Here is a 12,042-nt window from a genome sequence, read left to right on the forward strand (position 1 = left end):
TCTTGTCCTGAAGAAATGCTTGCAACTTTTTACCACTGGGTGTTAGCTGTGGGCTTGTCAAATATGGCTTTGTTATGCTGAGGTATGTTTTCTCTATAGCCACTTTGTTGGGAGCTTTTATCATAAATGAATATTGAATTTTGTCAAAAGTTTTTTCTGCATCTATTGAGATGATCATATGATTTTTATTTTTCATTGTATTGATATGGTATAAAACATTGATTGCTCTGCAGAGAGTGAACCATCCTTGCATCCCAGGGATAAACCCTTCTTGATCATTGTTTATGATTTTTTAACGTACTTTTGAATTCGACTTGCTTACGTTTTGTTGAGAATTTTTACATCTACATTCATCAGTGATATTGGCCAGTAATTTTTGCACTCATGGTTTGAAAGGATTAATATTGTTAAGATGAGCATACTACTCAAGGCAATCTACAGATTCAATGCAAAATCAAAATTCCAATGGCATTTTTCACAGAACTAGAACGAACAATTTCAATATTTGTATGGAAACAATCTTGAAGAAGAAAAAAGTTGGAGGTATCATGCTCCTTTATTTCAAATTATACTACAAAGCTGCAGTAGTCAAAACAATATGGTACTGTCCTAACACACACACAGAGCAATGAACAGAATAGAGAGCCCAGAAATAAACCTATCTGTTTATGGTCAATTAATCTATGACAAGGGCTTCCCTGGTGACTCAGAGGTTAAAGCGTCTGCCTGCAATGCGGGAGACCCATGTTCGATCCCTGGGTCGGGAAGATCCCCTGGAGAAGGAAATGGCAATCCACTCCAGTATTCTTGCCTAGAGAATTCCATGGACGGAGGAGCCTGGTAGGCTATAGTCCACGGGGTCACAAAGAGTCGGACACGACTGAGCGACTTCACAACACTTCAATCTATGACAAAGGAACCAAGAATACTTTGAGGAAAAAAGACAATCTCTTCAGTACATGGGAAAACTGGACAGCTACACGTAAAAGAATAAAATTGGAAATTTTCTCACACCATACACAAAATAAACCAAAAATGGATTAAAGAGTTAAATGTAAGACTGGAAACCGTTAACACTCCTAGAAGAAAACACAGGCAGAACGTTCTTTGACATAAATTGCCACAATATTTCTTTGTATCTGTCTCCTAAAGCAAGGGAAACAATAGCAAAAATAAACAAAAGGGACTACATAAAACTAAAACTAAGATAATGTCCTTTCTTAAAGCAAAAGTTGAGACAAAAGCAATTGATAATGCCCACCTTCTGTTCTCTACTGCAGACAGGGGTGGGGACATGAGGCAAAAGTGAAGAAAGTCTAAATCTATTCAACTTCTAGAAACCGATACTGACTTGCACTGCACACTCTAGGGCACCAAGAAAGAAACGATTATGGCTTCCTCTCAGAGAAACTTGTAGGAATAAAACCCAAGAGGAGGAATATTTCACTAGGCAAATACCAAAGCTTACTGAGCAGTTACTATACACTGAGATATGTGGAAAGAGAAACAACCAGGAGACACAGTGCCAGCCCTTAAGTTTGCTTTTGTGTTAAGGAAACAAAAAGTATATTTTTAAGAAGACTAAAAAACACATTTATGCAAGACTGGGTACCACCTTGCAGGGAAGAATGAAAAGAAACTGAATTATAAGAACTTGCTGAGGGAAACAGTGTTGAGAAGTGAACAAATTGATCTGGCCCTCCCCAACAAACATCTGGGATGGTTTGGGACTGGGAAGCTCCAGTGACCATTGAAGGTGGGGTGAGGCAAGGGGTTAAAAATTGAGGGGACTGATAGAAAGATTCTTCTTTTGTAATAAGAACCAGTCCCCACACACACCCTATGCAACTGGATGACTTCCACTCCTCCCCAACCACAGGAGACAAGTTTATTTTCTGTGAAATTTGAACCCAAGGATTTCGGCCTCAGAGATACTTTCATGGCACAGAAATGGACAAAATGAGGCTCCTAAGTGAAAACATGGTGGGTGGGGAAGTAAAACAATGCTTCCTAAAGCATGAGGCTCTCCAGCACCCATTCCCTGCCCCAGCTCCCAGAATGATGGCAATGAGGTAGTCCTCTTCCCACCATCCCCGCTACTAGGTAGGGTGGTGAAGGATCCTTCTCCATAAAATAAAAATTAATAGCTAATTCCAAAAGAAGAAAATCTACAAATGTTGGCATTTTCTCATTCAATAACAACAATAACAACACTGGATCATCAGACAATCACTAAACCATTAGGACCACCAAAAGATAAGCCTGTTCAATCAGCTTTTTAGCACCTCCTTCTCAAATATGAAAAACAGTTGAGGTGTCATTAAACATTTAAGGAATGTCTCCAAAAAGAAAGACAAAACATCAAAACAGAGGAGAAACATTTTTAAAAACCAAAACCCTATATATTATTCTCAAAGATGAGATAATACTGCATCATCATAAACAATATAAACGGAACAAAGACAATAAGAAAAAAAGATGTGGAAATTAAAAATATGAGAGCTGAAATTAAAAACAGAAGCATTGAGGACTTCCCCTGTGAGCCAGTAGCTAAGACTGTGCTTCCACTATAAAGGGTGTGGGTTCTGTCCCTGGTCAGGGAACTAAGACCCCATGTGCTGCCTGGCCAAAGACAAAAACAGAACATTTGAAAGAGACCAACTAATTGAGACTGAAAAAGCAGGGTAGAGGGGTTCAGAAGTAAAGTCTTAAAGGAAAAATAGGGAAAATGAAATTTCATGGCAATTTGACCATGCAGAAATTATAGTAAGAGACTGTTGGGAGGTGTGGAAAGAATTAGAGAGATGTACATAAAAAAATCAAGCAAATGAAAAATAATGAGGTGATTATTAACTCTAAAAAAACATTTTTTGACAGGGAACAAAAATAATCATTCTGAGCACAGAAACAACTTAGGGAATTACCTGATCACAAGCAATTGGTTAAACTATAGGAGGATTTCTTACCTGTTTCAGTGCAGGAGAACATGGAATCAGCTCTCCTATTCTGTTTATCCCAGCATTGATTTTCTTCTTTCTATGCCTCTCCACTAGATAGAGAAAAAATTCATTTATCAAACCTTGCAGTACTGCTGCCAAAGTGCCTCATTCTCCAAGGGTAAAGAAATTTTAGGTAAAGAAATCTCAAAGAAAGTCTTATCAAACAGTGTCTACTGAATGCAAATAACCATAATAAGATTTCTAAGAATGTCATATTCTAAGTTTAGTGTTACGGAAATCAATACAAGCCGTACTTTTTTTTTCTTTTTTCCTCTCCCCCACCTCCCGAAGAGCTTTCTCCACATTTAATCACCTTTTATTTGAATTTTAAATAAAGGGATCTGTAATAATTAAATTCAAACTACAAAAAAAATTACTAATACTGTATTACTCTTAGGTCATTATTATATTTCAAGTAACTATTAGAGATTTTAATGATAACTAAATTTCAAGAACCCAATACTAGTTATGTTACTGGAAAGCTGCTGCTTTATAGCAAACAGCAAATTAGACCTTTCCAGGCAGAGTAAAGAACTTTAAAACACCTTTTAGGCTGACTAGAAGGCATTTTTGGAGTAAAAATAGCTATTAGTTGTGACTTAAAATAGATGAGAAAAGGCAGTGACTTATTTTTCTCTATGGTGTCTGTGCTGTTCACTTTGCCCCATCTAAGGAGCTAGACAACTGACAACTTGTGAGAAATGTTCCAGGCATGCATGCTACAACTTTAAAAGCTGTATGAAAGAGGCAAGAAGATCCAAGAGATTATCTAAATAGTTTCTATAAGATACTTAAAGTAGAAAAATTGGTTTACATTTTGTTAATTTTCTAAAATCTTCCTTTTAACAAAGGATTTCAGTACTTCTAAGAAGATGACCTTTCAGATACAGCATAAGTAGGTCTTTTTTTTTTTTTTTTTTGTCATAAGTAGGTCTTATTTCACAAATATATATTTTTCGCCTCATAATCTAGCAGTGAGAACACCCTCTCAATGACAGTGATTTACTTTCTCAATAAATTACTATCAGGACATATTTATTGTCCCATGTGACATTTAATTCCAATAAAAAGATTTAGCTCATAAGGCAAAAAAAAAAAAATTTAGATGTACTGATAAGGCAAAAAAAACACAAAGAGCAATAAAATAGAGCTCACCATTCTTCTGAAAGCTCTAACAATAATATTTGTTGTTATCTAAGAGCATACTTTCTAATGTGTGTAGACAAAACAACAACAAAAATAATATTAAGACTCTATCCACAGTGCTAACAGGGAATTCACATGCAGTGAACTCCCATTCTGGGGAACAGCAGTGTCCCATCAGTGTTCAACACTTCTTTCCATAGATAAAGTCTTCCCCAGGTTCCTTTGCTTAGGGAAAGGAAGATATTATTTATAGAGTAAACGAAACAACTAAATATATATTTTTAGATCTGACCACAGTCCCTGATGGAAAATAAAATGTTAAACAATATATCAAATTGTCAAAGTATGCACAATTACTTCTATAAATGTTTACCGGGTTACGGCCTGTAATTCTGATATTTAAGATAAAAGCGAAGTTTTTTTTCTATATTTCTTCTTATAATTGAGGATTCCACAACTTAATTTAAAACTGGTCACATTTCAAGTACCTTTAAAATCTATAGCCACTGCTTCCCAACTCCTGTAGGCAGCTAGCCTCCTTTAAAATTTCTGCAGACACATACCCATCACTCTTTCCATAAGGAGTATATCTGGAATTCCTCAGAGGGTGAAATCACTTAAAACACTAGCTCCAGAGGTATACTAATCCTTAAATTAGCTAAATAGACTATAAGTCTTCATGAGACGTAGGGAGTACTTTGTCAACTAAAAACAATACAGCACAAATCTTTATGTATAAAATAAATAAGCTATATTGTACAACATAGGGACTACAGCCAATATTTTATAATGACTATACATGGAGTATAACTTTTAAAAATTGTGAGTCACTATGTCATACACTTGTAATTTATATAATATTGCACATCAACTTTACTTCAATTTTAAAAAATGAAAAATAAAACCCCGAACAATAAAAGAACACTTTCCTAGAATGTAATGAATAATGATTCTGTGCTCATAACATGAAAACACAATCAGCTACAGTATAATTTCATTTTGAATACAAAAAATGCTAACAAATAAAATTTAAAGTATTGTTTCTACCTGCATTGTGTGTCTCCCGATTTTTCTTTCTGAAACAAAAAATATAGATAATAGGAACATGAAAATAATAGGAAAAATTTTACTTTATATTTTGAGAACCATAAAAATTAATTTGATGAATTTGTATTTGTTGTATCAATAAGAAGCCATTTTAAAGAAAATTTTCTCAATAATAGATTATGGTATAAAAACTTGACTACAGATACATCAGTATAAATTCAGAATTCACAACTACTGAAAGTAACTACTATTCTCTATTTTCTCTTACCCCAAAGTCATTGGTTGGGAAGTAAATCAATCATTGAAAACTGATCTATTTGAAAAATGTAATTAAGGAGCTAGTCAATTCCTAAAGTGATATGCCAAGTACCGTTGACCCTTAAACATCATCATCTGGGACTTGTTCACTTATATAGAGATTTTCTTCAATAGTGAATTCTATAGTACCACAGGAACCAGAGTTGGTTGAATCCATGGATATGGAACCGTGGATATGGAAGAACCATGAATAAGAGGTCTGGCTATAACCTAACTACCACTATGTTCAAGGGTCAACTGTAGCTGATTTCCAATGTTTGCTCTGGCACTGGCTAAGGGTGGGGGTGACTGGGTAAAGAAGACAAACAGTAAAGAGGAACCTTGTAATCCCAGGGAGGGAAGTGTGGCAGGCACCACCACTCATACATTAACAACTGCTATCTGAGACATCTTTTGCATTTATGTACATTAGGTTATCCAAATTCTTACATTTTCTCAAAAGCTGATCTACTAAAATCACCAATTTTCCCATATATACCACTATTCAATACATAAGCATTCTCTAATAGCTATCTAATCTCTAACAATGATTGTAATATTTAATAATGGAACCATTGGTCATGCAATTCTAAGCAAAAATATTGCCCAAAATGACAGAAATTCTGAAGGAGGTATTATACAAGGAACCAGAACTAATGTTATATTGATGTGCATACTGGCATTAATGGTTCGTAATGTCACAAAATGTCTATTCAAACTGACTTCAGTCTAAGTGAACTTTGCGTCCACCACAAAGACTAATATTGAATGCAAGTAAAAATCTCAGAAGAAACTAAAAATTTAGCATATATTTAGGTATTATACTGTTTTAACTACTGATAGTCATTTTACCACTTATACTGCTAGCAGAATTCAAAGGACAGGTACATTTTAACTATAAACCCCTTTCCATATATCTATTTATATTTATCGACAGCTATTTTTGAAGAGTAATGGTTTTCTACACTTCCAAATTAAAGTTCCCTAAAGGACTACCTATTTCAAAAAGTGGGGACAAATTCTGCTTATCTGCCAAAACTGTATTATTTTTGGACTGTGGCTTCATACCTGTGCTGCTTTTTTGTAGGAGTCTCTTTCTCTGTCATTTCTGGCATGGTTACAGTGATAGGAACCTACAAGGCATGAAAAAACATGTCAGAAAGTCTAAAGGCATTCTAGTATCTGGGAGAAACTGATTAATAGCAATTTGGTTTGAATACCAAGATGCTAATAAAATAAAAATGACATCATGAAAAAGCACTGGATTAGGTATTGTGGACAGGAAAAAAAGCATAAGAAAATAGGACAAAAAATATCGTAACCCGCAGCTGGATAACATGGTGAATGTAAAATGTGAGATATAGCCAGGAAGTGCTTGAGAACACTGGAGAAGAGAAAGATCATTACAGATTTGGAAATCAAGAAAAGCCTAAAGGGGGTATAGATTTGAGCAAGATCTGGAAAGACAGGTAAAACATACTTGAGTTGGGAGAATATGTTCTTTGCTCATGATACAAAATTGAAAACAACGGTCATTCTCTATTTCTAAATGCAGAAAAACCAAAAGTGACAAGTATACAAATATACGCTATCCCCCATATGGAAGCAAGCATTCATTCATTTACTCATTTGCTGGGCTTCTTTCATTTCAAACTACTAGAAGTTTTAAACATTATCACTTGAGAATCATTAAAATCTGAGTTTGAGTATGAAAATTCTATTAATACTTAAAATACCATGATACTAAAGAATACATATATTACATGGAAATATACTCAAAAAGCCTGAAAGCAAATATATTACAATATTAATCACAGTTATATAAGCCCAGAAATATTATAGGTGATTTCTCTTTTCTGATTTTCAAGAATTTTGCAATAATTTTAATGCCTTTTAAATCCCAGGGATTGGCAATTTTTCAAAAGACGCCTGTCAGGTTGGGCTACCTGTTCTGATATACTGCAAGAGGCTGCAAGTGCAGTTTCCCATTTTCTCTCTGAGGGCAGAAAGTAAGGAATTGGAGTCAGTGTGAGTTTAAAATCTGGCTCTGCCATTTCCTAGTTGTGAGGTCCTGGGAAAGTTGTGTAACCTCTTGGAAACTCAGACATTTCATCTAGAAAATGGATCATAATCACAGTATCTAGATCACTGGGTTGTTTCAAGGAAGAAAAGAGGAAATACAGCAAGGAAAGGACAACAGCACGGTGCCCAGTTGTAGTGAGGATTTAATCAACGTCAGCCATGGATATAAATGACCTGGATAACCACAGTGATGTGGTCACTCACCTAGAGCCAGACATCCTGGAGTGTGAAGTCAAGTGGGCCTTAGGAAGCATTACTGTGAATGAAGCTAGTGGAGGTGATAGAGTTCCAGCTGAGCTATTTCAAATCCTAAAAGATGATGCTGTTAAAGTATTGCACTCAATATGCCAGCAAATTTGGAAAACTCAGCAATGGCCACAGAACTGGAAAAGGTTCAGCTTTCATTCCAATCCCAAAAAAGGGCAATGCCAAACAATGTTCAAACTACTGTACAACTGAGCTCATTTCACATGCTAGCAAGGCAATGCTCAAAATACTTCAAGTTAGGCTTCAGCAGTGCGTGAGCCAAGAACTTCCAGATGTACAAGCTGAATTTAGAAAAGGCAGAGGAACCAGAGATCAAATTGCTAACATCAGATGAATCATAGAGAAAGCAAGAGAATTCCAGAAAAACATCTACTTCTGCTTCATTGACTACGCAAAAGCCCTTGACTGTGTGGATCACAACAAACTGTAGAAAATTCTTAAAGAGATGGGAATGCCAGACCACTTTACCTGTCTCCTGAGTAAGTTATATATGAACCAAGAAGCAACAGTTAGAACCTTATATGGAACAACTGGTTCAAACTGGGAAAGCAGTATGACAAGGCTGTATATTGTCACCCTGCTTATTTAACTTCTATGCAGACTACATCAAGCAAAAAGCCAGGCTAATGAATCACAAACTAGAATTAAGACTGCTGGTAGAAATATCAGAAATATCAATAACCTCAGATATGCAGATGATATGACTCTAATGGCAGAAAGCAAAGAGGACCTAAAGAACCTCTTGATGGGGGTAACAGAGGAGAGAGAAAAAGCTGGCTTACAACTCAATATTCAGAAAACTAAGATCATGGCATCCAGTCCCATCATTTCATGGCAAATATATGTGGAAACAGTGGCAGATTTAATTTTCTTGGGCTCCAAAATCACTGCAGATGGTGACTGCAGCCTTGGAATTAAAAGATGCTTGCTCCTTGGAAGAAAAGCTATGACAAACCGAGACAGTGTATTTAAAAGCAGGGATATCATTTTGCTAAGAAAAGTCTGTTTAGTCAAAGCTATGGTTTTTCCAGTAGTCATGTACAGATGTGAGAGTTGGACCATAAAGAAGGCTGAAAGTCAAATAATTGATGCTTTCAAATTGTGTCCTGGAGAAGACTCTTGAGAGTCCCTTGGACAGGAAGGGGATCAAACCAGTCAAGCCTAAAGGAAATCAACCCTGAATGTTCACTGAAAGGACTGATGCTGAAGCTCCAATACTTTGGACAGTTGATGTGAAAAGCTGACTCACTGGAAAAGGCCCGGATGCTGGGAAAGGTTGAGGGCAAGAGGAGAAGGGGACAACGGAGGATGAGATGTTCAGATAGCATCACGGAGTCAATGGACATGAGTTTGAGCAAACTCCAGGAGACAGTGAAGGACAGGGAAGCCTGGCGTGCTGCAGTCCATAGGGTCACAAAGAGTCAGACATGACTTAGTGACTGAACAACAACAGCCAAGGATATTGATGATGTATTTCAGGTTAAGGCTTTAGCTCAGGAAAGGAGGGAGAAGAGTCCTGGGAAAGAAGTAAAAGTAGATGCAGACAAGGTGCTGGCAGAAAAGTACTGACTGAATCAGCCTGAGGAGAGACATGTGCTCTAGATCTATTTCTGGCAGCTTATTTATTCCACTTTCTCCCTAACGTTTATGAAGTCCACATCAGCCTAAACGCAAGTTCACATTACATAATGCGGGACACGTGAGTAAATAAATCAATCCCTGTCACCTTTCTCACCCAAGGGCTTGCAGAATCTCTTCACTTTTGATTCCTGGCTTCCAACGCCTCCCGTTTCTGATCCAAATCTATCATCTTCTGCCAGAAGATGGTCTATAAGTTATGTTTTCTTCTTACTACACAAGAGAAAAATCAGTGAATGTTTATAGGTTTCCATTAGCAGCATGAAATAAAACGAGGACTAGCAACCTAGGGCAGGCAGGCAGATATTCCGTGGCCTACAGGGTGATCCTGAATTCTCCGCACCTCTTAAAAGTTAACAAACCTAGTTGCTTTCAAAAGTCACTTCCCAGTGGGTTATGCATGCTCCACCCCCACAAAAATGGCAGCACAGCAGCCACTGGACAGTCTCCAGGAGGTGAGTCTCTCTTTTCTTATGATGGCTCACTGTCACTTGCCTTCTGCCTAGCTTTTACACTAATCGTCCTCAATTCTAAAATTATCTTTCCTTCAATCTCCTACTTCCCCATTCTCTCTTGTGAGAGTGACTGAAGACTTACTCAAGGACCTTCCACTAAAGGCACCAGGAAGACAGCTCTCATATCTGCACATTGTATGTGCTCTTTAAACAAGTCAACATGGGGAGAATTCCCTGGTTGTCCAGCAGGTAGGACTTTCCTTGTCGTGGGCCTGGGTTCAATCCCTGCTCAAGGAACTAAGATCCCACAAACCCTGCAGCATGCCCCCCCAAAAAGGTGGGGGCTTCATCCCAGACAAATGAAAAGTGCTAAGGAGGGCCACAGAATTGGCGCTTTTGAACTATGGTGTTGGAGAAGACTCTTGAGAGTCCTTTGGCCTGCACGGAGAGCCAACCAGTACATCCTAAAGGAAATCAGTTCTGAATATTCATTGGAAGGACTGATGCTGAAGCTGAAACTCCAATACTTTGGCCACCTGAGGCAAAGAACTGACTCATTTGAAAAGACCCTGATGCTGGGAAAGATTAAAGGCAGGAGGAGAAGAGAACAACAGAGGATGAGATGGCTGGATGATATCACCGACTCAATGGACATGAGTTTAAGTAAATTCCAGGAGTTGGCAATGAACAAGGAGGCCTGGCGTGCTGCAGTCCATGGGGCTGCAAAAAGTTGGACACAACTGAGCGACTGCACTGAACTGAAGGAGGGCCCAGGAATCTGTATTTCCAAAAAAGTCTCTTTGTGATTTTTCTTTTTCTTTTCTTCTTCTTCTTTTTCTTTTTTGTACAAAAGAAACTCTTTTTTGGGCAGTATTTCCTAAACATTCGTATTAATCCAAAGATGACAGTTTAAAAATATAAATTCTCAGCTCATCCCAGATGCACTAAATTTGTCTCAAAAGAAGGAATTCCAACCTCCAAGGTAGGAGCCTGAAATTTAATGAGTGCCCCCAGGTGGTTGTTAACCAGACAACTTGAAAGCACAGGCTTGTGTGAAATTCAGGGACCTGATCAATACTTTACTGTAGGAGAGATTGTTTGGGATGTGGTATGAGAGTTGACCAGATAATTTTACCTATAAACCAGTAAGGTCAGATTTGCCTCATACCCACATGAGTCAGCATTTGGTGATTAATATCACTGTTCCAGTTGTTCCCCTCCAGTTGTCTTCTTTTATTAAACTTTTCAGATTCACATTACAATTAAGATACATGAAGTAAAAGTGTTTTTTTTTTTTTTTTTTTTAAACATCTAGGATCTTAAAGCAATGACAATACAGTCCTATCACATAAGTAGAGACAATCAATATATTGCAGTGGGGTGAAAGCCAGCGGTTTACTGAAAGAGGAATACAACCTCAAATCAGAATCATCCAGTTTACCAAATGTCACTATAAATATCCATCTCAAAGCACATTTTAGCCAATTTAATTAACCTAATTCAATGCAAAATTATCTCCATGTCTAGTATCTCCTCATATTAAAATTGTATGCCTGACACTGAAAAAGAACATTTGCTGGAACAAAGAACTACATAATATTGTCATGAATCCTTGTCCACTTATTACCCTACTAATAAGGAAACAGCATTTTTAATATTTATGTAACCAAATACAAATACACCCTTTAAAATATTTGAAGTATCATGAATTTTTTTAAAAAACTGTCAAAATGTTACAGTAGTAATCTATATAATTTTTCATGGTAGGAAAGTTATTTCTGAAATTAGTCAAACTCAGTGGTTCTCAAAGTGTGGCCTTCAGATCCCCTGCATCAAAATCACATCTTTGGCTGATTCATGTCAATGTATGGCAAAAACCACTTAAAAAAATAATAAATAAATAAAATAAAATCCCTTGGAATTTCAAAAACAAAAAAATAAGAAATTTAAAAAAATGATGAAAAGAGAAAAAAAATCACATCTTTTTTCTTTTTTTAATGTGGACCATTTGTAGAGTCTTTATTGAATTTGTTACAACACTGCTTCTGCTGTTTATATTCTGATTTTTTGACTGTGACACTGTGGGATCTTAACGCACTGATTAGGAATCA

The 12,042-nt window shown here is 36.8% G+C and overlaps 1 protein-coding gene across 3 annotated transcripts in view; it reads right to left on the reverse strand.

The window, feature by feature from the left end:
• USF3 (upstream transcription factor family member 3) overlaps window positions 1-12,042 on the reverse strand; it is a 49,689-nt gene that overhangs the window by 19,255 nt on the left and 18,392 nt on the right. Inside the window, exons 2-5 of one of the 3 annotated variants that reach the window (XM_065942218.1) lie at window positions 9,574-9,689; window positions 6,558-6,622; window positions 5,193-5,221; window positions 2,967-3,049 (exon numbers count right to left, since the gene is read on the reverse strand). In XM_065942218.1, coding sequence (XP_065798290.1) covers window positions 2,967-3,049; window positions 5,193-5,221; window positions 6,558-6,604 — 159 coding nt within the window. In that variant the 5' untranslated portion in view covers window positions 6,605-6,622; window positions 9,574-9,689. Of the gene's footprint in view, window positions 1-2,966; window positions 3,050-5,192; window positions 5,222-6,557; window positions 6,623-9,564; window positions 9,690-12,042 lie in introns of all 3 variants that reach the window. The other 2 variants (XM_065942220.1, XM_065942219.1) reach the window with 2 other exon arrangements.

This window comes from Muntiacus reevesi, chromosome 8 (assembly GCF_963930625.1).
Source record: "Muntiacus reevesi chromosome 8, mMunRee1.1, whole genome shotgun sequence".
Lineage (NCBI taxonomy): Eukaryota > Metazoa > Chordata > Mammalia > Artiodactyla > Cervidae > Muntiacus > Muntiacus reevesi.